We start from the raw sequence: 25,576 nt of genomic DNA, 5'->3' as shown, positions 1-25,576 counted from the left end.
TCTCTTAATTTAACATGTTTTGCTTAGTCTCATTTCTTGCAAACTATCCACAGCTCATGCTACTCCCTAACGCGTATTGCATCAACAAAGAAATCGGAATGGCTACTTATTGAACCCCTGAATCTCCTGAAGCTAGTGTGAACAGTAGCTCAGCCCCCATTAAGACAAACAAAGCATTGATGGTACTAGTCCTGCGGCAATGAGTATACAAATATTCAAATCAGTATACTGTACTATATTGGTCGTGTACTGATTTCCTGCACACACAACCTCCTCTCATAGAAGCACAACCTTGGGACTTTAGTTGTTATTTCTTTTTTTTCATCTTCTATTAACAAGCCAACACTACACCATTTATAGTCACACCAGTTAAGGCAAAGGGCATATTACTGAGAGAGTGCCGATGATCCTATGAGATAGTAAAGACATAAAGTAGCAGGCTATCAAATGAAAGTGTGGAGACATCAACAATGAAGCTGATTCAAATCATCATCTGCCAGCAGCAGCCTTAATACTGTGAACTTTGTAATGCCTGAAAAATTCAAAAGTCAAATGGTTTGGGCCATGTTAAAAAGTTATTTGCCCTTATTTTTTTTTCAAAAGTTCATTAAAATGATGGTTTGTCCTGAGCATGCTTACTCTGCAGATGCGAGCTGGGTAGTTTTCCCACAAAGAGGACATACTAGGTTCGTCAGACCGTAAAAAAAAGAAGAAGAAGAAAAAAGAACTTAGTCAGCCTTTGGAGGCCAATTACTGGCAGAGGTACCTGGCGAGTGTGCCAAAAAATGAGAGGCGCGCGTGCAGCCTTTAGAGTCACCACAGGGTGAGTGTGGTTGTGACAGATGGACGGGAGGTTCTAGAGGGAGCCCAGCCAGATTGGTGTCAGTCCATTCGCTAAGTTCCTGGCACGTGCTCAACTCAGTGGGACATCCCGTTTGACGTTGCGTCCTGACCTCCACCCAAACCCTCCCATTTTATCAACATGATTGTCATCATTTAACCTCTACTTAAAGCAATAAGTACCACTAGGAAACGCTAAGAAATAAGATTTTTACATCCATTTTTTAAAATAAGAGGCTGGCACATTGAACAAGTGGTTTACCACATCCGCTTCACAGTTCTAAGATTGAGAGTTCATTCCCTGGTGGGTCTTTAGTTTGCAAGTTCTCCCCGGGCCTGGGTGAGTTTTCTCTGTGTAATCCGGTTTTCTCTAACATCCCAAAACATTGTAGGCTGGTTTCAGTAAAGGCTAGCCAGCATGACAAAAACTGGGAGGAAAAATGGGGGTCTCCACCTTTAGGAGCCTGCTGATGCATGCTGACACCCCGACAGATTTAGGGTGATGGCATGTTTGGCAATTTATAGTCTGTCTTCCTGGGTAGGCACTTTTATCACCTCCCTTTAATAGACTTTAGTGTGGCAACTGTGAATGCCAGTATATCTGCAATGCCCGTCTGTGCAGTCACTCAACATTCATCTTTGTTTGGAGGTTAAAACCTGTTTGAAAGCAAATTAACTCATTTTGCAGCAGACACAGCCAGACCCAAGTACGCTTGTTGATAAGAAAATGTGGGCACATCATTCACTGCCACGTGTCCGATTCATCCGAGCTCATCCTGCTTCTGAGGGGCATTGTTTGCCAGCCCCCTCAGGAGATATCTACATAAAATATGATAATGAAATTAAAACGGGAAGTGCTGGGCTGATGCCGCCTGGTTGGGAATCTTTAATGACTCCCTGCTATCCCTGGAAAGAGGCTGATTAATTTGGGGAATGTCGGCTACAGTGGAGAGTGATTAATTCCTCCTGGATGCAGCTACTTAAGTGAACATGACAGTGTGGTAGGGATAGAAAAAGACAGCCCCGAACACAGACACATGAGGAATATCGGGTTGCTTTAATAAGCAACCAAAAGAGTCGTCAGGCACAGCTAGATAGTTTAATTCCTTTGTTCCACTAACAGACAAGCGTTCGTTTCCCTAAATGGGGTGGTGCATTTTATAAGCCAGCTACGGAAAACATGAAGCTGTGTCTTGTAAATCTGATGAAAACCTCAGAACAAATGATAACTTGTTCTTTTGATATATCTTGAGTCTGACAAAGCACAAACAGATGGGAAAACAAGCAGAAGTGCTGATGATAACCTAAGTGGACTTAAAAGATGGTGGGACTTTAGAGCACTTGATAAAAGAAATGTCTCGACTCTTTTCTTTCAGAGGAATGTGAAGTTTCCTGGAGAAGGACGACGAGTTCTCTGGCATTCACCTGGCTGAAGTCTCTGGAGGTTTGTTGGAGCACCGTCTTTCTGGAAGCCCAACGGAAATGGAAACGTGCCTACATAAAAGATGGACTTATAGCTGCTTTGTTAAGGTTCACGGCCATCTGAAGGTCATGTTGCGGTTTGTAGCCCTCGGGTTGATGACGGTTTTCCTCCTGAGTCAAAAGACAGCTGCTGTACAGACTTTTAACATCTTCCAGTCTGAGCAGCGAGAGTGGTCCCTTAACCACCTTGCAGTACATCAGTCCACAGGGGCCCTCTACGTCGGTGCTGTCAACCGCATATACAAACTGACGGCCAACCTCACACTCTTGGTGTCCCATGCCACTGGGCCAGAATTTGACAACAAAGCTTGCTACCCTCCTCTGATAGTTCAGCCATGCTCGGAGCCGCTCGCCTCCATGGACAACGTCAACAAGTTGCTGCTCATTGATTACTCCCACAATCGTCTCCTGGCTTGTGGCAGCCTCTACCAAGGTGTTTGCAAGCTTATGAGGCTGGACGACCTGTTCATCCTTGGGGAGCCTACTCATAAGAAAGAACACTACCTATCCAGTGACACCCAAACAGGGACTATGTATGGAGTGGTGGTGCCTTCACTGGCTCAAAATGCCACACTGTATATCGGTACCGCAGTCGGTGGAAAGCAGGACTATTTTCCGACTATCTCCAGCCGCAAGCTGCCTCACGACCCAGAATCCTCTGCCATGCTTGACTACGAACTTCACACTGATTTTGTATCTTCGCTGATCAAAATCCCCTCAGACACCTTGGCTCTTGTCCCGCATTTTGACATTTACTACATCTACGGCTTCGATAGTGGTAATTTTGTCTACTTCATGACCGTCCAGCCTGAAACCCCAGAAAATGGGATGCCGTCCGGGGGTTCCCCTGGCGATCTATTCTACACCTCCCGTATCATCCGCCTCTGCAAAGGTGACAAGAAGTTCCACTCCTATGTGTCGCTTCCTGTGGGCTGCGTCCACCGGGGCGAGGAGTACCGTCTGCTGCAAGCCGCCTATCTGTCCAAGGCCGGCAGAGTCTTGGCCAAGACGCTTAACATTGGCATCCAAGATGATGTGCTCTTTGCCGTGTTCTCCAAGGGCCAGAAGCAGTACCACGACCCATCCGATCACTCTGCACTCTGCGTTTTCACCATCCAGGACATCGACACACGGATCAAGGAGAGGCTGCAGTCTTGCTACCAGGGCGAGGGACACCTGGAGTTACACTGGCTATTGGGAAAGGACGTGCAGTGCACCAAGGCGGTAGGTGGCCGTCTCCATTTAGAAATTCCGTGATACGGAGACCACATTAATAAAAAAGGTTGCAGACTTTACAGTACATTCACCAAACAACCAGCATTTCCAATTTAAATATTGAACACGCTTGACACTTCTGCTATGCCACAGGATAATCACAAAAGGTAATCGTCTACAAACAACTGATAATCCGGCTTTTACTAACATTGATCAGAAGGGGAAAACTCGGGGTCAAATTTGTTGATTATTAGTATGTGTAAACCCAGCTTTAGTAGGTTTGAAACCTTCAAGTGGCAAATCAACAGAGGACTATAAACCAACATGAGCACACAGACATAAATGCACTCTTTGTTTAACCACAATTACGAGTTTTGGTTGTGGAATCCCAAGAGAGCAGAGGGCTTGTAGGAGATTCAGCCCATGGAGCTAATCACAGTGTGCAAGAAGCTTTGATTTCTTTCGGGGGGTTTGGCCACCGACGCCCACCTTTCTCTAATCCTCTTCCACTCTCCTCATCCCCGGCGCTCTACTCGTGTCCCTGTCAACACCGCTCAAACCCTCGCGAGGATTCTTCTTCATCTTCAGAAAAAAAGTGCCTCTATCGCTCATGTCCGTGACTATGCCTTCAAAAATCCACAATTATGCATAATGATGCTTTTGCAGGAATGAGCTGAAAGCAATGATGAAAACAATCATATCCATTACCATGCGGTTTCCCAGCATGCCCTTTGATTCTACTATGCTATCAAGCAAATAGGGTGTTATTCAAGTCAAAGCAGCTGAGGCGAGGTGTAACTACATAATAGCACAATAATTAATCTTGCTGTGTCGTTAACCTCGGGGACCAAATAAAACACAATGGCTCGGTCTTGATAACTTATCATTACATCACACGTTTCTCAGTAAAAGAGCTACAATTACTAAGTCTAATTGCATGCTTTGTTAAATGTTCTTTAGAGCACAATAGCAGATTTTATTTGTAAAATCAATACATCTTTGCTCTGCCTTATAGAAACAAAAACAAATATCAATCTACAGACTGCATTTTTCCGAGCTATCCAGTGTATTTGAAGACTACTGATGAAATCTTGATTTGGTGTAATGAATTGGAAAATGCCTCAACAAGTTAGTCAATTTTAACAAAATTATTGATTACAGCTGAGTCTGATGAGGCCAATCCATTATTGTCGAGGGATGCATTCTCCATAAATGCCATAGTGGGGGAAATTCTTTCAGCATTTTTATAAATAGCACACTTAATTCAGGAAAAAAACGTGTAATAGATGGGTAGTGTGTCCACTTGACGTCTGAATGAAAAAGAACATTGAAAGAATAATGTTTTGAATGAACGAGGGGATTCAACATGAAGCTTATCTACACTTAACTGAAAAACAGCATTGATTCAGAACAATATACAGTAATCCCTCGATTATCACAGTTATTGTAGACCAGACATGGCCGCGATAATTTAAAAATCGCAAAGTAGGGTCACCCCTATTATAACTACCACAATACATACTTTACATGTTTTTTGCACAAGTACATAAATCGATTCATCAAAGTGTATATTTATTGAATATTACAACTATAAACATACCAAAAGACTAATGTATTAATATCTAATTATATATATATATATATATATATATATATATATATATATATATATATATATATATATATATATATATATAAATTAAATACTTTAAATCCTGCACTTGAAATAGTAAAAAAAATCAGGTTAATGTTTGTAATAAAAAAAACAGGTTGATGATTGTATAATCCAGCCCCCTTTCGGCGAGGTATACAGCTTCGCGTTCGGGATTAAGCAGTTATAAAACCACTCATTATGGAGCGCTTTCCTTATCCAAGCTTTTCTGTTGCTCATCCAGTACACAGGCAAAACTGCCTCTTTTTTAATTTTTCGAACCAACCCTTGATTGCTGAAAATTCACGAATGTTTTTTTTTCAGTTTGTTTGTTTTTGTTTTTAATAGCATACATTTACATGATGAATATATTTTTAAAGGTTTGAGTAAATAACTTCCCACTAAACACGCTTTGTCAGTATACATAACATTGAAAATTGATTTGACTCCAAATTAGGAAATTATGCCAGCAGCTACCTCAGTTGAGCAGCGTGTAAAGCAGAAAAAATAACATGATCGCTTTGCATGCAGCATTATTTAATGCTTTACCAGACATCAAGACATCTCTGGCACTGCTTATTTGTATGATGTAGCATCAAGTGATCAACAATCACAGAGAACAGGTGCAAAATGTGCACCGCCTCGCTCATATTATCATCATGGCAAATTTGCCACCGTTCATAGTCGATAAACGCGGCTGGCAATTGGCGTTTGAAGTTTCTCTTTAAAAACCCGGGGGGAAAAGGAAAAAAAAACGTTGCGCTTAACATGGCAGAGCTTGTTTCTTATTCACACGTGTCACTGCTGATTTTTCTTCCATTTTCCCGCTTCACAATTACGCTCTTCTTCCTTCCACACATCTGTCACCCCCAATCCGCTATTCTTTCACTCTACCGTCATTTTACGTTTATCTTCCTCTCAAACTAAAACGTGGCTGTTTGAATTATTTCACAGCCATGCTTTTGTTTCTCTGCTCACAGCCCGTCCCCATTGACGACCACTTTTGCGGCCTGGACATAAATCAGCCTTTGGGGGGCTCACAGCTGGTGGCAGGCCGCACGGTTTACAAGGAGAGCCGCGAGAGGCTGACCTCAGTCATCTCTTATATCTACAATGGACACAGCGTGGTCTTCCTAGGCACCAAGAATGGGAGGCTTAAAAAGGTGAGGAAAAACACTATCACTCCTTGAGTTAGAAACATCCGGTCAAGAGAATTTAGAGATTCATTTCTAAAATATTTAGCCCCAATTCAAAACATTAGTGTAACATGTGCGCAAGTGCCTTTTATCTTTTGGCATTTGAGTTGATTAATCTCATTGTTCACTGAGACTAATGAGATTTTCAAGCAGCCACTTATTTATCGCCTTGTTTTGATTAGCCTCCCGGTCACTCTAGACAATTTCTTACATTTCAGAGCGCCGACCATCTTTTTCTGTTTTGTCTGTTAAAATAAGGAGCAAGAGTCACGTGCAAATGGAGGGATGTTGCACTAGACTTCAGTTCAGCTAGTTAAAGGGGACTTCTTAAGAAAAGAGAACTTCTTACATGTTTGATCGTTCATGATTCCAACCTTCTCAATCGTGCTAGTTCCCAGTGCAGATACGGTCCCAGCTCGCTATACACCTGCATGCAGTTCCTCAAGAATGTACTTTTAGAACTGAGACCTCCTGGACTCCAGCAAATAATTAAAAAATACTTTTGGTGTAATGTTGCCACGTCACATTTAAAAGGTAAAAGATGAGCCACCTTGATTTGTGGTAAACAGAGTCCTCCAACCGTGCTCTTTAAAGGAATGAAAATATAGAACGAAGTAATTGTCTTAATAATCAAGCTGAAAATACTACAAATAAAACGCATTCCTCCAAATGGCAAGAACTCCTTAAAGCAGCCCTACAGTCATACTATGACCCCTTTCCTGAATGCAGTGCACAGGGAGCTGATTAAGCCCATTGTCCATCACATGTCATTTCAAAAACACACTGATATTACAATTCTATTCCTTCGGGCTTCGAGCTTTCATCCGAGTCGATAGACTGGATGGCACCTCCCGGGCTTGGCTCCCCGTGCGGGCAGATGACTGAGGAAATGTGGGACTGGAGAGGACTGTTGTGACATTAGCCCAAGGAGGGTTGGGGGGTTCGGTGGGGAGGGGGGCTTATCGGAAGCAGAAGTCTGTCTGATATGTAACCGGGGGTGATTAAAAAAGACAAGCTGAACTGGAGAGAATGGGACAGAAAAGGAGAATGATAAAAAAGACAAATAAGCAATGGCATGTAATGTCATGGAAGGGGAGGAATACAAGTCCAGATGGGTGATGATTCAAAAGAGATAAACAAATTAGCGGAACATAACAAATGGACAAGTTTTGTTGTTTCTTGATAACTGCAGTGCTTTGTCCAAATTTATTTACAGCCCTCGCAAACCTGACTCACAAAAAGTGAGTGCCAAAGAAATGTCGGCTGACTCAGCACTGAGGAATATTGCACAGTATTCACTGGGCTTCACTTTTCACATTTTATGTTACAGCTATAGTGGCGGAATGAGCTTGTTTTATATATGATGTGTGATGTTCTGAAAAAATATACAATCATTATAACTAGTCTCATTTTATTCTGGAAAAATGAATAATACATTTACATTTAGGGCCTGTTATTTTTTTGTGGTCACCCTGTATACACAGTTGACTTTGTAAATTGGGAAAAAATAGTCACACTGAACCCTGAAGTCAATTCCCTCCTCTGATTGAAAAACTGAAGTAGACCCCCTGGATTCTGGCAATACATATTGGTCAAGTGGTCGTTTATGAAAAAATACAGGATAAAAGTGACTCATTTCATCAAATAATTTACTCTGGAATAAGACCGTGTAAAAAAAAACAATCTGTAGCTCAAAAGTAGCACTGGATGTACAACCAGCCTAGCGATTATTGGAGAAACTTGTTGTGTGGGTGATTATTATGTAAATGCCACCAGAATGATTTGCTCACAGCCACATGAAATGTGCCAATAAAAAATGTACTCGGGTGTTTAATTTCACACTTAATGGGTGGCCAGGCACTCTAGAGCTGGGGTGGCCAAGTCCAGTCTTCGAGAGCCCCTACCCAGTCTGTTTTCCATATTTCCCTCCTCTACCACAGCTGAATCAAATGATCAACTCGTCAGAAAACTGTCCAGAAACTCGATACCCATTCAGATTATTTGATTCGGAGGTGTGTTGGTTGACGGAGATATGGAAAACAGACCGGATAGGGGCTCTTGAGGACCGGACTTGGCCACCCTTGCTCTAGAGAGTGAACTCATTGTCTAAGAAATAAGTCCAACTTCCTTAATATTTCTCGTAGCATACCAGAATTCAGATTTTCAGCCACAACAACTTTACGATGTTCAGGCAGCTTACCTCCATTTCTTTGTCTTTTAAACCTGCCTCTTCTCGTGTGTATTTTATCTTAAGTGCTCTGAGTGTGAGTCTGTCCAGGCCAACGTGTCCTATTACACCAGCAAAATGTACGGTCATGATTCAGACTCCCAGGAGCCCCGGCGGAGCACAGTGGGGGCACCTCTTCAGTCTCAATCAATTGGTCCCAAATGGACGGGTGGAGTGGAAATGGGCTGTGACAATAAAAAACCTCGCCACTGCGTTAGGGTCAACTCAAAGGTCAACCCTGTCACGGGGAGGGTGTAGCTGAGTTGAAAGGTCACGGAGGCTAAGCGACAGTCGCTCCATGAAGAGCATATGGATGTATCTATCAACATCTCACCGCCAAGTCATTCCGGTTGTGCATAAAGCAGGACATTTCCGTCATCAGGTCATCCTTGATGGTGTTGCATTTGCTGCCTTTTTGGGAGCTCGGTAATGTGACCCAGTGGGTAAAAAAGGGGATTGTAATGAGAAGTTACCCATGTGTACAAAGTCTGGCCTGAGGGTCATTTGCAGCACAATGCACTGCATGGCTTTTATGGGCTCTTGAGTTTCAGAAAAAACTCAGCCAATTTTGTACTTTGACTGGTTTTCAAGCCCCACATAGTATTGTGTTTTATGACAATGTAAACATAGATGCAACTCATTTCTCATATCTCATCTAATCTCATCTCATCTAGATCCAAAATATGTTTGTATTTAATGGCAACACAATGACACTCAATGTTTGGATTCCATTTGCTGATTTTACCAGTCATCAGCACAGAAATGGTTAAAATGGAAGCTAGTTTGCGAGTCACTAATGTCACTCTTACAGCAACTTGTTAACAAAACGCTAGTGAGATCCATTGGGAATGTGCCAATGATGACTTCACTGATTTAGTTGAACATTAACGATGATTTGGAACAGCTGTAAATGCTGCCGAACACACTGGTGGGAAAACTATGCGCCGGGCGGATGGTCCTTTGGGAAGCAGTGGTTTCCTTTGCTAAATCAGAGCTGAGTGACTAAAAGCACATTTCTTCATGTATTCCTACTGCTACTTGAAACTTAATACTGCAAAAAGCTGACCTATCACTTCATGTGGACTTACTGGACCTGACGTTTGCTTTTTGGGACGGCTTATCCATTTTTAGGGCAATGTTACAAAAAAATGCTTTTTAGGATGTCCTCTACAAAAAAGGTTGTCAAGTAATTTTCTGTAGCTTGCGTTTGTTAGTACTGCCTCTAGGATTGTCTCAGTGGAATGTTGTGCTGGGTTTTTTCAGTCATCGCTTTTGTTGCAATAGATGGCCCGTTATTATTGGTTGTGATGTCACCCCATAATTGCTGCAACCCGACCTGCCTGGGAAGTGATTGCAGCAACACCACTTTGACAAACTACATGGTTGCTGGTCATGGCTAAAAATGTTCTTCTCATTTTTCTTCTTTTCCAAGCGCGACAATTTTAAAATGCATGTCATGGTATAATGACATATTTCGAGTTAGGAGGTTAGCCACAGAAAAAATTCAACCTGTAAGTCAAGGTACCACTGTGGCCTATTGCTATGGTTAAGAGCATAGTGTTATCAAGATTTCATTGTTTGTTTGGCCACACAATGCGTAAAAACAGACATTAAAAAAATCCTGGGTCCATATCCTTCTGAAAGCAATGACTCCTTGTCCGACTTAACCTATGGCGACCTCAGCACATAATGGCCACAAAATTGATTTTGGAAGAGGCAAACGTGACGTCGCAGCACAATGAAGCCTGGTTGGACCACCATGGCAAGCCGAGCGCGGACCTGCCACCGTATGCTGAGCGTACGAATACGGCCCCATGCTGCTCTTTGTCAAGATGTTCTCAACATTTTTCGACATTGCCGGCTGCCGCAAGCATAGCAATATTTTCAAGCTATCCAAGTTTAATGAGTCTATAGCAGGGTGAATTTGAAAAGCTGTCCTTAACACTCCCGGCAGGTTCTCTCAAAGGCGCATGCACATGAATATCAAGTGATGGATGAAATAAAAATGGATCAGACAATTGTCTTCATTTGAAGCGGGAGCTTGAAATATAAAGCTCATTTAACGGACAGAATCAGTCAAAAGCGGGCTAACTAACTGCTTTCCAGTGTTCAGGTTTTTTTTTTTTTTGCTCCTGTTAGTTTTCGGAAAAAAAAGAAAAAGAAAAGATTGACTTATACAGCAAATGACCAAGCAGCGGCTTGTACAATTGTGGTCAAAAATTTACATACACTTGTGAAGAACAATGTCATGGCTCTCTTGAGTTTCCAGTTATTTCTACAACTCTGATATTTCTCTGATAGAGTGATTGGAACAGATACTTCTTTGTCACAAAAAACATTCATGAAGTTTGGTTCTTTTATGACTTTATTATGGTGAACAGAAAAAAAGTGATCAAATCTGCTGGGTCAAAAATATACATACAGCAGCGCTAATATTTGGTAACATGTCCCTTGGCCATTTTCACTTCAATTAGGCGCTTTTGGTAGCCATCCACAAGCTTCTGGCAACCTTCTGGTTGAATCTTTGACCACTCCTATTGACTGAATTGGTGCAGTTCAGTTAAATTTGATGGCTTTCTGACATGGACTTGTTTCTTCAGCATTGTCCACAAGTTCTCAATGGGGTTTAAGTCAGGACTTTGGGAAGGCCATTCGAAAACCTTAATTTTAGCCTGATTTAGCCATTCCATTACCACTTTTGATGTGTGTTTGGGGTCATTGTCCTGTTGGAACACCCAACTGCGCCCAAGACCCAATCTTCGGGCTGATGACTTTAGGTTATCTTGAAGAATTTAAAGGTAATCCTCCTTCTTCATTATCCCATTTACTCTCTAAAAAGCACCAGTTCCATCAGCAGTGAAACAGCCCCACAACATACTACCACCACCGTGCTTGATGGTAGGCATGGTGTACTTGGGGTTAAAGGCCTCACCTTTTCTCCTCCAAACATATTGCTGGGCATTGTGGCCAAACAGCTCGATTTTTGTTTCGTCTGACCACAGAACTTTCCTCCAGAAGGTCTTATCTTTGTCCATGTGATCATCAGCAAACTTCCGTCGAGCCTTAAGGTACCACTTTTGGAGCAAGGGCTCCCTTCTTACACAGCAGCCTCTCAGTCCATGGATATGCAAAACACGCTTGACTGTGGACACTGACACCTGTGTTCCAGCAGCTTCTAATTCTTGGCGGATCTGCTTTTTGGTGATTCTCGGTTGAATCTTTACCCTCCTGACCAATTTTCTTTCAGAACCAGGTGATAGCTTGTGTTTTCTTCCTGATCGTGGCAGTGACAAAACAGTGCCATGCACTTTATACTTACAAACAATTGTTTGCACTGTTGCTCTTGTGACCTGCAGCTGCTTTGAAATGGCTCCAAGTGACTTTCCTGACTTGTTCAAGTCAAGGATTCGCTTTTTCAGATCCACGCTGAGCTCCTTTGACTTTCCCCATTGTAGCGTTTGTGGGCGTTTGCATCCAATGAGCCCTATTTAAATGGCCTCAGAGAAGTCACCAGCTGTAGTCACTCATAATCATTCACAAGTTAAGAGGCCATGCTATGAAGCTCATTTCACTGACAACTTTCTAAGTCACCAAAATTGCTAATTCGTGTTGCTGTATGTATATTTTTGACCCAGCAGTTTTGATCACTTTTTTCTGTTAACCCATAATAAAGTTATAAAAGAACCAAACTTCATGAATGTTTTGTGACAAAAAAGTATGTGTTCCAATCACTCTATTAGAGAAAAATCAAAGTTATAGAAATAATTGGAAACTCAAGAGAGCAATGACATTATGTTCTTCACAAGTGTATGTAAACTTTTGACCACAACTGTAACTCAAAAACATCTTAACTGGGTGAAAGTATCATTATATGTCATGTACAGAACCTATTTTAATGCTCTCTTTAGCTAACTCAAAAAGCATTGATAAGTGAAGAGACGGCCAACTACCTTGTTGATTTCATGATTGCCAAGGTAAGGCAAGATGCAGGCTTCAGGGGCCAAATGGACAAGATTGAGAACAACGAGCGCAACCCACAGGAGGAAAGGCTTGTGATTATATCAACGCAAGATGATGCAGCCCAGCTGAAATGCAGGCTGCTAATAAAGGAGCCAATTTGTCACAATTCGGGAAGGTGTCCATCTCCTCGCTCTCAGCCTTTCATCATCGCTTTCCATCTCCCATGTGCAGTCCCGCTAAAGGGAAGTGCACGAAAGAACCTGAATGCATTGCAGTGAAGGCCGCGCCAAGGAGCGAGTATTGTTCCACTGCCATCATAGGTGGGCCCTGGGAATTTGGCAACAATGGAAGTCAGTGGAGATTTTTTGAGGGGGGGTCTGATGTGTGGAGTACTATAGGAAACAGGCAACAGGAAATGCTGGACAGAGAGCATGTGGAAACACAGAGGAGGTATTGGAAGTTGAAAGTATTTTGGAAAACTGCCACAAAGCTGAAGGTCAAGACAAACTGACTGCACCATTTTCTATTGAGTGAAGCTCAGCACAAAAAAATAAAACAATAATTGGCCCGAAATGTGTTTCCCCAGTTTGATTGGGCATGAGAATCATGGTCTCTGGGCTGTGAATAAAGCATTGTTATTTTCAATCTGCTCAAATTCAGAAAAGGCCCGAATATTAGATGTTCCTAAAAGATTATTCTCATCTCTCATCTCATTTCCTTTTCTGAACCGCTTTATCCTCATTAGGGTCATGGGGGGTGTTGGAGCTTATCCCAGCTGACTTCGGGCCAGAGGTGGGGGACACCCTGAATCGGTGGCCACCCGATCACAGGCACAAGGAGACGGACAACCATTCATACTCACACCAATACCTAGGGGCAATTTAGAGTGTCCAATCAGACTACCATGCATGCTTTTGGAATGTGGGAGGAAACCAGAGTACCCGGCGGAAACCCACGGAGGCCCGGGAGAACATGCAAACTCCACACAGGTGGACGTGGCCTGGATTTTTTTGAACCCAAGACCCCAGAGCTGTGAGGCCAATGTGCTAACTACTCGCGCCACCGGGCTGCCCCTAAAAGATTAATAAGATGCCAATTAAGATGTGACCTGAAACTTGCTCAATTGGGTTAATGATTCTATACTGGGTCGGACTGCCGAATTTCAAAGTATACTTGGTCAAGACCTCAGTGGGCATGGCTGCACTTTTCATGGGAGCACGCCCCCCTACTGGTGTGTGTCATTGTAATGCAGGAATCTCCATTTCCCACTTAAAACAAACCTCTGGCTTGGTGGAAGGGAGGTTCTTAAATCTTGGTGGCGATATGATTGTGTTGTATGCTGCTTTTGTGATCAAAAATACAGCACTTGATTATTTATCTTTATCCCTTTGGCATTTATGTTGCTCATTGATAGGTGAGAAATTGCTCTGCGTCATCCCTGTTTCAATCATAACAGTAGGCGGCCTAGCTTTGTGACAGTGACTCATATGGCGGAGAAATGATTAGCGCCGCCTTATAACATACGTCTCCACCTAAGTGACCTCAGCCTTCCTCATTGTTCATTAGCTTGGCTCTTTTCTCATTAGCATCCGCATGGCCCTGATGGATATGTGGGCTAATCAATGTGCGCTCTTCTCATCCACGATGAGACCATATGCACAGCTAGTCAACCTTAAAGGTGGCCAGTTGTCTGAAGCTTATGGCGGCATACGCCCTATGTATCAAGTTGAGCCTGAGGGAGCATCTGGGAATGCTCGCTGCCACGAGTAGTTGCATGAATACTGGTTCGAAACGAGCATTAGATTCTAAAAAACTATAAATGATTCAACTAATTGAATTACCATACAAGTCCGCAGGAAAATAATGTGAAATAAAAAGAAAACACTTGCTGGAAAGAATAGCTGAACAAAAGATGGAGACTTCCTGCAACTATCGAGCCAAAGGATATAATTTGGCATGAACATCATTTAGGAATAACACCCCGGACTAATAGTTGGTGTTTAGGAACAACTTGCCCGATTCATCATACCCTTGGAAGGCGCCATTGGCAGGCGACGACGCACTTGCTGCTTCCCGTGTGAAATCAAACAGCAATAGGGGAGCTTTCGTTTATCCAGAGCTACAGCCAAAAAGGTTATAATGCCAGCTGTAAAATACTCTGCTGTTTATTCTTCATGGTTTTAACCAATTGAAAGTGTTGTTCTTGATTGACCAGTCACAAACAAAGACCAAGCCTTTTGGGAATCTAAACCGAGGTAAGACCAAGATCTTTGGCCGTCAAGAGTAAGACAAAACAAAGACCAAATGTATACATTTGTGTTCAAGTATATGTGGAAAGAAATGCAAATTTAGCTCAGAAATTCGCAGGTCAAGCTAATGTGCCCTCCTGGGTATGGACAGGAACATAGGCAGACAAAGCCTTTTAATGAGACAGATTGGCAGTGATTGGTCGCACAGAGTGCTTCAGGCCTCCTGGGTCACCATCCTTATGTCTCATTTCTGTCAGCTGTGTTTAGCTCTCAGACAATGAACAGTCACATTTGGACTTTTTTGAGGCTTGAACAGCTTTTGACAGATAAACATAGTAATCATCTGCTTTGGCCTATTTGCATGTGTCCCTTAAAAATCTAAAGCAAAAATTAATCCTAAAATGTATCCCAGGTGTGCAAGAGAGATTACGTTGCTCGTGTGAAGACTGGGAGCCTGAAAACAAAGTTCAAGTGACTTCTCAGAAGTCTGGAGCGTGTTTTTTTTGGCTAAGAGAGCTAGCCAGTGAACTCTTAAGATGGAGCTTGTTTGCTTAAGGCTCAGGTTGCATTTGTGTTTGTGGAAGCCATGCTAATCGGGTCTGTGTATCTATTACAGGTTTTGCAGAGGAATGTGACTCACAGGAAGGAAGTAGTGGTTATTGGCTTAGACATTACTCATGGGTTCAGAATATATAGCCGTCAGCTGTAAGGGACTGGTGAGAGGAAAAGGGAAAAGCTTGGCTTAAGTCGAGGATCCGATTGGATCTGGTGTGGCATCAAGTGGACCACAAAGGTTGAATTTATTGAACGTGGGGATGTTTGAGTGCGGATTATTCAGGCTGTATACAATGGGGGGGACAGACCAAATCTCGTCTGAGATTCTGGTCGAGCTCCATCAATTACAGATGGGAAATAATCAAGCCTGCACATAATTCAAGGTCTGGTTCTCAACAGCGTACGTAAAGTTATTTTTGTGCTAATTTTTTTCATGACCCACTAACCCACAATATGGACTTGCAGTTGTGTAGAAAATGAGACTGAATCGCTGGTTTGGGGCCATTCTCTAGCGCAGCAGCAATTCGCACCCTCTATTACACCTCCTACCTGTTATCCCAACACAAAGAAACACATGGCAAGCAGAAAATGTATGGATTTTTTTTTTCCAGGGCCAAAGAACCACTGATAACATTAATCATTCATTTCAGTGGGTAAGATTAATATGAGATGCAATATATCTGAGTTTTGAGTACATTTTAAACAAAAGAAATACTATGGCGTAAAACAAGAGACTGACACATACAAATAAGGTAGAATTTCAGTAGAGCGTGCACAGCTGCCTGGAAGGTGCTGCGGCATGACGGATTGATGAAGTTTCATGAGCCCAGGAGATTCAATCATGTAATCAGCCCGTATTGATTGACTGTCCCCGTTCAGAAAATGCCGCTGTGGCGCAATGCCTGCCAGCCTTGGCAAGCATTCAAAGCCGTGATTCCGGGTGGCTTCAACGCTCATGCTGAGAGTAGCGACATAATCACAATGCAGAAGCCACGGAACACCAAGCACAGTTGTCAGCCTTTTTGTATTTCTTCTAATTAAAATGTCCGAGAAATTAATGTGTCTTCACTGTAATTGCATTAAATGGTTAATGATCCAGCCTGTAGTGAATTTAAATAGGGCTTTAACCTGAGTTTGCATTGCTAATGAGGTTCTTGGTTACATTAATCAAGATTCAGTCTCAGAAGACAGTAGTGGAAGTAGCAATGTGCAATCGAAGTCTTCAAGGAGATTTTTAAGGTACTTTGGAATCTCATTTCTTGTAGAATTTGTATTGTTTTTTGTGGGGGGGAATTTTTTTGTTGCCATCTACTTTTTAGAGAAATCATATGTGATGTTTGTCCATGGAGGTTGGATGGCAAAGCCTTCACTGGACCACATCTGTTCTATGAACCAAAAGGCACATTTGAATCCAAACAGCTTGCTTATTTGAGGACGAGAAAAATAACATTCTTTTTGAGAAGAGGTTTGAAGGAATTCGACTAAGCAATCATTTGTTTGCTCGACTTACGATTCAACTTATTGATTCCAGTTATGTCTCAATTGACTGATGACACCTCATGCAAGAAATGGGTTTTGGTTCTGAACGATATTGCGTCAAGGCAGAAGCTATCTAAAGTTTGACTATAGGATAGCAGCTAGTGAGACTTTCAACACTTTTAGCTGAAGTTTCATCAAGGGGAGAATTATTTTATATGGACAGCAGAAACAACTTTTTTTCATATCATACCATAAAATACAACCCTGGACTGAAGCACTTTTACAACTTATTGAATCACTAATTCAAAAAGCTAACCTTTAGTAATAAACCTACCCTTAATTTGAAACGTCAATCATGAGCTCTCAATTGGAACTAACATTTTGAAATAATTTTAATTCAATTTTAAATCTAGCATGTCAAATCCCATTTAACGTGCTTGAATGCTTTGTCAAATCTCATCAGATCAGGTGGTAATTAGGTATGCACATGTAGGCTCTTACTATAAACATCTGGTGTGAAGAGACTACATTTTCAATATTCTCTCACAGGCTTGCTGGGTGACAAGAGTTTTGTTTCCATTCTTTTGCAGATCCGCGTGGACGGACTGTTGGACGCTGGAGTCTTGTATGAGACGGTGACTGTGACAAAGGACAGCAGCCCCCTCCTACGCGACATGGCCTTCTCGTTGGACAAGACCTCACTCTATGTCATGTCTGACAATCAGGTAAGAAAGAAAACATCCCCAAACTGATAAATCATCCGGAGAGCATTGGGACCTAGAAACATAGTCAAAGCCTTCGTAGAAACACTACAAACTACTTTCGATTTGCAAAAAGCCTTGAAAAAGACCTTGCAGAACGTCTTGGAGTTGCTTTTCCCTCAGCATAGCCCATCACATGACCAACTTTTCCATGTGCGTATCGTGGTACAAGTTTATGAATTTTAGATAAAGAGATTCCTTTAGATTCCTAAACAGGAAATCTGAGGAACAAAACACATGAAAAAGCCTAAGGAGCCTTCACTGAAGCTGTATCCTTGCTCTCATATTTGTATAGCCCAACATGTAAGAAACCTCATTTAAAATATATCCAGTTGTGCAGTGAACATTACAAATTAACTTGAGGAAAACAAATGTGTAGATGAGCACAAAGACAACCCAAAAACGGGAACTTATTTACAATCCTCCCAGCTGGGGGAAAGATGAACACGCAGGGTGGGCTGAAGACAGAATTGTTGAACATCTAGGCTGTGTGTTGAGGGATGGTCTTCTGTTCTAATTACTTATCCATGCGGGTCGACTTAAAGAGCGTTTGAATCTTTAGTACGCAGCACACAGTCGAAAGAAAACTATTACAGGCTTTCTGCGTGCAGCTTGTAACACCCTACGACTTTTCCTCACATGGCCTACAATCACACAGTCGTTTGTTGTTGTAGTCGTGGTCGGACATTGTATATTCCCCGCAGTCGTTGAAGATAAGAGCGAGCGGCAGTAATCACTTTCCCACTGCCATCAAGTGATTATTTGGTGGCTGAATGGCAACGTGAAATAGGATTAAGTTCTGCTGCAGCCTCGAAAAGCTTCATGAGTGCTTTAGAGTCAGAGAAGTGTAGCAGGGGTTCACAGACTTTTTCCGGTCAAGCAACCTCTTAAACGGAGACAACATTTTTCAAGAATGTGACTTTAAAGTATCAAAATGTATTGCAGAGCTTTGCAGAGAGAGTGAAGCTGCGGATGCCAACAGTATTGTGTTGCACCAGGTCTTCTAAAATCGGGGCTGCTCTTCCTTCAGTGTGATAGACTGGAAGAGACAAGACATCACTTATTGATGAGTGTCAGTCGTTCAAGGAGAGATGCAGTCTTCCTTGGAGGAGGTGGGCACAAAGCGCCAACCGCCATGTACAACCAGAAAAAAGAAGCTAGCCAACTTCCCACTTCAACTTTGCCAGCCTTACAAATTTAATCAACCTCACTCTGGTATTTTATTGCGTATTTTGTATACTGTTAGAATGTAGCCTGCAGTTAAAACTTTATTTTAAACCCTAATGCAGTCCAATTCGAAACCCGGCCTTGTCTTGCGTTAAACCCTATTTCAGGGTTCATCTGTAACCTTAAGTCATTACACTGGTATAAAATTCCAATTCCAAAACCTGGTTTGAAGCGCCATCCCAGACTTGAAACCCTATGTCACCTTTTCCCTTTAGACTCTCACCACTGCTTGGTTATAGATTCCACAGGGAGAGCGCTTCACTCCTTGATTCCCTTCCACATTTTCCAGCAGAGATGAGAGCTTTCTGATTCCCTGCGAGCCAAACAATGCAGACGGGGAATGAGGAGGGAAGTATGAGCAGATTTGGCTGAGTTCAGCCGACCCTCATGGAATAACAATGAGATTGCCGCCTCCCGCTGAAAGTTCGCGCGATGATGAAAAGAGAGCGAAAGATGTTCGGTGGGCCCGCGTCGTCGGCCGCAAAAAAACATCATCTGGATAGGATTCTCGATACCTTCACGTTGGTTCATCTTATCGCCGTGTGCCTCCAGTTTGATCACTTCAGAATAAAAATAAAAAAGGACACGATAACCTGGCTGAGTGTCAGTCTGTGTACTCTGAAATGATGGCTGACTCCTAAAATCTTAAAGAGGCAAGAAAAGTGCCAGAAGGGTTTTCGGAGGCAATCGTCCCGAGAATCGCTTGGCAAAATGTGAAGTCTGCTGTGTTGTAATGGCATCCATCTGTCCTCTTCTGTCCAACGCTTAAAATCCAACTAGCGGAAGAAAACTCACAATTTTTTCCAGTGCCTCATCTTTTCTCTTTAAGATTCGTGGTTAGTTAGGGGGCACAGAGGTTGGACAATTAGACAATTGGTATGTGTTTGGCAGTGTAATCATGTGAAAAATATTTGAGGAGTCTTTAAGGAGTATATTCAGGTTTAAACTAGTATTTATTATATAAAATGATTCACATTTTTAGAGTAGACCCTCATTCTTTTATATTACAAAGTTTTATCTTTTTCCATTGGGGACTTGGCCATTATGGGTTCACTATATCATGCGCTCTTATTTCTATGCAACCTAAGATCGTGCCAATAAACTGAAATGGGAACAGAAAGTCTGTCACACAACGCCAGTCATCAAATGCTCAGCATCAGCACTTCTCGTAAAATGATCCGGTGAAGTTGAAATAATGACACTTGTAACACCATCAGTCTTATTACAGGAAGATACGACTCTAAAAGTGAGGTTTAAATTGGCCCTCAAATTTACCAATTTTTTAGAAAGGATCAGAGAAAGGATTGTTCATTATTTGCGGTGCTCTTTCTGGGTGTAAAAAGTGACCAAGTGAAGGTTCGCATCTCGGAATAATCATTTATAACTCACTGCCACCACATGTGAAGGAACTGATACATAAATCAAACACCAATCTAATGGACTCAAAGTGGACTATACCTCACACTGCAGCCACTTTCCTTGCATCAATGTATCAAATTGAGTTAGCAAGTGCAGAGAGTTCCTGGTTGGATGCAGTAAGAGCTGACCATTGTGTTCTCCTACAAGCAAAGCTAGTCAAGCAAGCGGTGCTTTTATTTAATTTTCTTATTATTCCCTGGCCGAACAGGCAATGCAAGCAATTTCCTGATGTAAGCAATCACAAATGAAGAGTGCATTAGTGTCTCCGGTACGCTAATAGCATAAGTGGGCGCTCTCTAAGGTCCGTGTTGGCAAAATGGATTAGTTCCTGCACACCTCACACAACCACACACACCACATAACTTTATTTCACGACCCATTTGGTTCATTCCATTAACAAAATGAGTTTGCCCTGTGGGAGGAGTTTAGAGATTTAAAATCCCAATCTGATGCATTTGCAATAATACAGTATTTGTTGTGGTTTGGATCATCAAATAAAGTGAATAAATGAAATATGCAGCAGTTATCTAGGATGTGTAGCCTTAAATATCAGTCAATATTATGCTTGTATTCTATACTCTTTACAGATTATAAAAGATGTAATGTTGTAACAAATAAAAAATGTTGCCATTTGGATCCCACATCTAGGTATGCACTTTTTTTTTGCCTGACACAACATAATTTATTAAAAAATGAATTTGGTCAGCTAAGATAAACAACCCCAAGAAACCCTGTGCCCCAGTTTGAGAACCAATTGTAAAAAATACCATGGCAGTCTGATTAGAATCGATTGATTTTCACGAGGTACAGGAACAATGCCAGAGTCCAAACGTCGGGCAAGGTCACATTTTTATTTGCAGAAACATCCGGACAAAATAGAAGGTCAACATCGGAATGCAGCAATACCTACAGTGTCGACCTCTGTCAAATATTTTGGCACGCCTGCGGCTTTTGATTTATTATAACTTTTTTCACTTCCTCTATGACAATTGAAGGACCAAGCACAAAAAGCTGTTGAGGAGTCACAACACAGATGTATGACGCACAAATGAATGTGCTGCAGTATAATAGTCCAGCCATGAAAGTGCTATCTGGGGTCTATTAACTTGTGCCTACAATTCCAATGCTCCAGGTGGGTTAAAATGAGATTTTCATTGCTTGGAAAATAAAAACAATTGTCTTCGGTTCTCCTGACTGAATGAGTGCTGTCATTATCCAAAGCACGCTCTCGTTTACAGCATTTAATGGGCAAGGTCGTGTCAAGTCAAGAATGAGTTCCCTTCCCCGAGGTTAGGAAATTGTAGTTTTGGTTTAACTTATTGTGTGGGTTGCATTTTGTTGGCTACCAGGGTTATAGTGCACAATACATGCCAGATTTGACACGCCGATGTACGTAATAAATGTGAACCATACAAGTCTTTAGCTGTCTCTTTTGTCCTTGACCATCATTATCTTCTCTCTATTAGTTTTTTTTGTTGCATGTCACATGAACACAAGTACCAAGGTTCCACTTTTATATTATGAATAGTTCATATTTTAATGGCTTGGGCATCTGGAATAGCTGCACTAAACAACCAATTAAATGTTTTTTTATATACTTTTAAAAGGGTATCTCTGAGTGAACTATTTTCATACTTATTGGCCCCTACACTGAGTTGATTACGGCACGATTAGATGGTGTGTTGGAGATTACACTTTTTCAACAGTCATGGAAGTAGGGCTGCATCCATAATTGATCTAGTTTTTATTGTCTTAAAAGGTACTGGCTTTTATTTCTAAATCTAATTTCTAGTTTAGTTTGTGGCACATATTTTTTCTGCAGATGTTAAGATCCCTTTTGACTGAACTAACATCTTTGTATGTTGTGGAGAAGCAGTGTTTTTAATAAGAGGAACATGCATGTACAATTGCGCATAGATGTACACAGTTATTTTTTTTCCAAATTAGATAATCTAATGACCATTTTTAGGGGTAAAAAATAGTTGGGACATATCCAAGATTTAAATTTTGTACTCGTAGTTAGTTACAAAAATGTCTGGGACAAATCGTAACATTTATTTGCATTTTGCTCTATTTGTGGAAAAATCCCTTTTGCAGCCCTTAAAAACGAACAGATGTAAGACAAGACAGTGCTTATTACAAAACACACTGTAAAAGTATGATTATAACATTATTGGGGGAAAAACAAGCTTTGACATCCAAACAAAATAGTACACTGATTGTTTTGCTGATAATGTCTTATCTGAGCTGCTATTTGGACAAACCATTGAATAAGTAAAATGGGAAATAGTAACAAAGAATACTTTAATCATGAATCTGATTTCCTGCTCATCATCTGATTTTAATCTTTGCCAATAAACAACAAACAAACCAGTGAACCCTCTAAAACAGAGCTGAGAACGCATATAGGAAACCGGACTTTTCACACCAGCTTTCTGGTTTTAGGTGGCCCTGGTACCTGTGGAGGCCTGCGAGCAGTACGTTACGTGTGCAGAGTGCCTGAGCTCTGGTGACCCTCACTGCGGTTGGTGCGTCCTGTACAACATGTGAGTCTGCAAACACACAAACACCTACGAGTGCTAACGTGATCCCCCCCCCCCCATGCATGGTGTCCAAGGGATTAAGGCAGGGGTTAAATTATTCCACAAAGGATGCAGGTTTTTGTTCCAACCCATAAAGAGGAAACCTTTTCACCAATTTGGTGTCCTACAAGTGCAATCAGTGGATTGCAGTCAGTCAGATGCTTCTTGTTTTCTGCAGAAATCTCATTGGTCAAAGTGTCTGTGCTGGATAGGTTGGAACAGAAACCTGCAGCCACAGCGGCCCTCGAGGACCGATTTGCCCACCCCTGGATTAAGGGCATTACATTGCTATTTAACAAACAGATAGTGGAACCTTGCAAATAAGGGGAATATAGTAGTTTGAGGCAGGACAATTATTATTTTTTGGGCAGTGGACAAACACAGGTAGCACATGATTTGGCTATCACAGCTGTTAATTCTAATCAACTCAGTCCCCCCTGAATACAACTGAGGCATTTAACAAATCCTGGACCTAAATATAAGACCTTGGATGAAGGCTAAGTCCTTGTCTTAACACAAACAATAGACCACAGACTTAAGTTGCAATTCTGGTCCTAGATCTTCAACATATTTATTACCCTGGGCCTAATAACTAATCCTTGTCCCATATCCTAGACCTCATCCTTGTCTCGACCTTAGTGCTATTTCTAGATAGAGACCTTAGACCCCAACACATTTTGTTCTTTCAGACAACTAGTGCTGGTGTAGTGGGCCAGAGGGGGGCAATTGGGGATTAGCTGGGCCATCACAGCGGGACCCCAGTGTACCCACGGGAACATTTTGGCTCCGACAGAGCCAACTTATCTCTCTCATCTTAATTATGTGACCCCCAGGTTAGCTTGCATAATACCTCGATATGGAGCATGGGGATTGAGGAGATTAAACGCCAATGTTTTGCAAGATGGCCCGCAATGTTTGAAGTTGACCTGAGCTGGGAGGGATTTAGCACCGTTTCATGGGGACATGTGTGTTTCTGTGAGTCCTATCTTGATGAGGATCGGCATCACTTTAAATTGCAGCTTTAAGTGTTGTACATCACTGCTAACCTTCGTGGAAGAAAATAATGTTTTGTTTTAATCTAAATTAACTTATTTTTTCCCTGCTGCCTTCTGCCATGTCTAATTATATGAATTAATGCTGTCCACTTATCACTAAATTGCTTTGCCGCCATTCCCTTAAGTGAGCCGTGATCCATCACTCGGCAGAACAAGGCCACTTTAACTTTCTGTCAATGAAATCCACCCGTTAGGATTTCTGGCAATGCTCACATAGCTGCTTTTACACCACATGCCAGTGGTTTTGACTGCATAGGCTGGATGGCCAGTTTAGATGCCCCATATACAAGTGACAGATAAATGATGAATAGTCAATGTATTCAACTTCAACATTAATCAACTTCACTTTTAGTGTGCTTTGTGTTTCAATTCCCCCAATTTTTAACATCTTAATAAGAGTAATGGTACAAAACTCAGACTAAGTGAGCTTTAAATGGTAAAATCATTTTGCCGTACATTTTAACAAAATATCTAACATGCTACACTTACATAATTTGTAATGGTTCAATCATTATTTGTAGTTCAGCCTAAAACCTGTTGTTTTCTAAAAGATTTCTGTTTGTGAAGATGTGTGCATCAATCATTTGTATTTCAAAGACTTCCCACTCACATTGACTTGGTCTCTGCAATCTGCGTGTTTATGCTGTACTCACATTGATTGGCAGCTGCCCAATAACCACTGGATTCCTATCCGCAATTGGAAGCAGTCACATTCTGATCTCAATGCCTTTAATCCTATTTCCCATGACTATCCTAATTAGGTCAATTAAGAGGAAAGCATAGTATTTATTGCGTTGCCTGACTAATGTATATAGGAAAAGTAAGCACAAAATGCATTGAAGCACAAGGAGTGTTTCACTCCAGTCACGGTTTAAGTTACAAGGGAATCAGGCGCAACTTCTTAGTCCATGTGCCTTAATACAACTGAGACATCTAACCAAGACCTTGAATGAAAACCTTATACTTAGTTCTTTTTTTGTGGAGCATTTTCTTAGAGGCTGGAGTCTAAGATATTGTCTACAAATGAATGGACACGTGCTGAGAGGACTGCTTAGCGATGATAATGGAACAAATTGCCCCCATCAGACAAATCTTAATGAGTAAAACGGCAACATGAAAAGAGTATTTTGTGTGCGGCACTTCAACTGATGAGCGGTCGCAGGGTGATGCCGGCTGCTCCTCCTCGCATCCCCTGAGGAGCCCGGCTGCCACAGAGCTATCACCGCTCTTCCATTCTACCCAACGTAACGCAGTGTAATTACAACAGAATGGTCTGAGCTTCGTGAGCACCGTTGGCACCTCCTGGAATCTCATAAAGTGGCACCTACCCTGGGCTTTGTGTATTACAAACGTGATCGTGTACAGCAGCAACACATTACCCTATGTCCTGATTCAATTGAGCAGTGGAGCTGAGAGATACATGGTGTCTTTTCAAAATGCTGTCTCATTATTGCCGAACTGGTCTTTTATGTTTGAGGGTGCTTTCATGATTTTGGTTAAAAATAAAAACCAATTCCTACAAGTGGAAGTATTCAAAACTGGTTTAGAAAAAAAGAAGAGTAAAAAAAAATTGAATAATTGTTCGTTTTCTTTTCAGTGATCTTTCTTTGTCCTCTGGGGCACAAAGGTGCTGCAACACAAAAGAGTACAGTCCCCAAATGTCTTGATGAAAGTAGAA

General features: G+C 41.7%; 2 protein-coding genes across 3 annotated transcripts in view; one reads left to right on the top strand and one right to left on the bottom strand.

The window, feature by feature from the left end:
• The window catches only part of LOC144076352 (uncharacterized), a 138,366-nt gene that overhangs the window by 60,527 nt on the left and 52,263 nt on the right, over positions 1–25,576 (bottom strand). The gene's annotated exons all lie outside the window — the stretch shown is intronic.
• The window catches only part of LOC144076351 (plexin-A2-like), a 68,048-nt gene that overhangs the window by 12,043 nt on the left and 30,429 nt on the right, over positions 1–25,576 (top strand). Inside the window, exons 2-5 of the mRNA XM_077604129.1 lie at positions 2,217–3,546; positions 6,169–6,351; positions 17,445–17,579; positions 22,707–22,807. Coding sequence (XP_077460255.1) covers positions 2,323–3,546; positions 6,169–6,351; positions 17,445–17,579; positions 22,707–22,807 — 1,643 coding nt within the window. The 5' untranslated portion in view covers positions 2,217–2,322. The remainder of the gene's footprint in view (positions 1–2,216; positions 3,547–6,168; positions 6,352–17,444; positions 17,580–22,706; positions 22,808–25,576) is intronic.

The sequence above is a fragment of the Stigmatopora argus genome, chromosome 6, assembly GCF_051989625.1.
Source record: "Stigmatopora argus isolate UIUO_Sarg chromosome 6, RoL_Sarg_1.0, whole genome shotgun sequence".
Taxonomy (NCBI): domain Eukaryota; kingdom Metazoa; phylum Chordata; class Actinopteri; order Syngnathiformes; family Syngnathidae; genus Stigmatopora; species Stigmatopora argus.
Note: the sequence above shows the minus strand (reverse complement) of the source record. Positions and strands in the feature narration are given on the sequence as shown.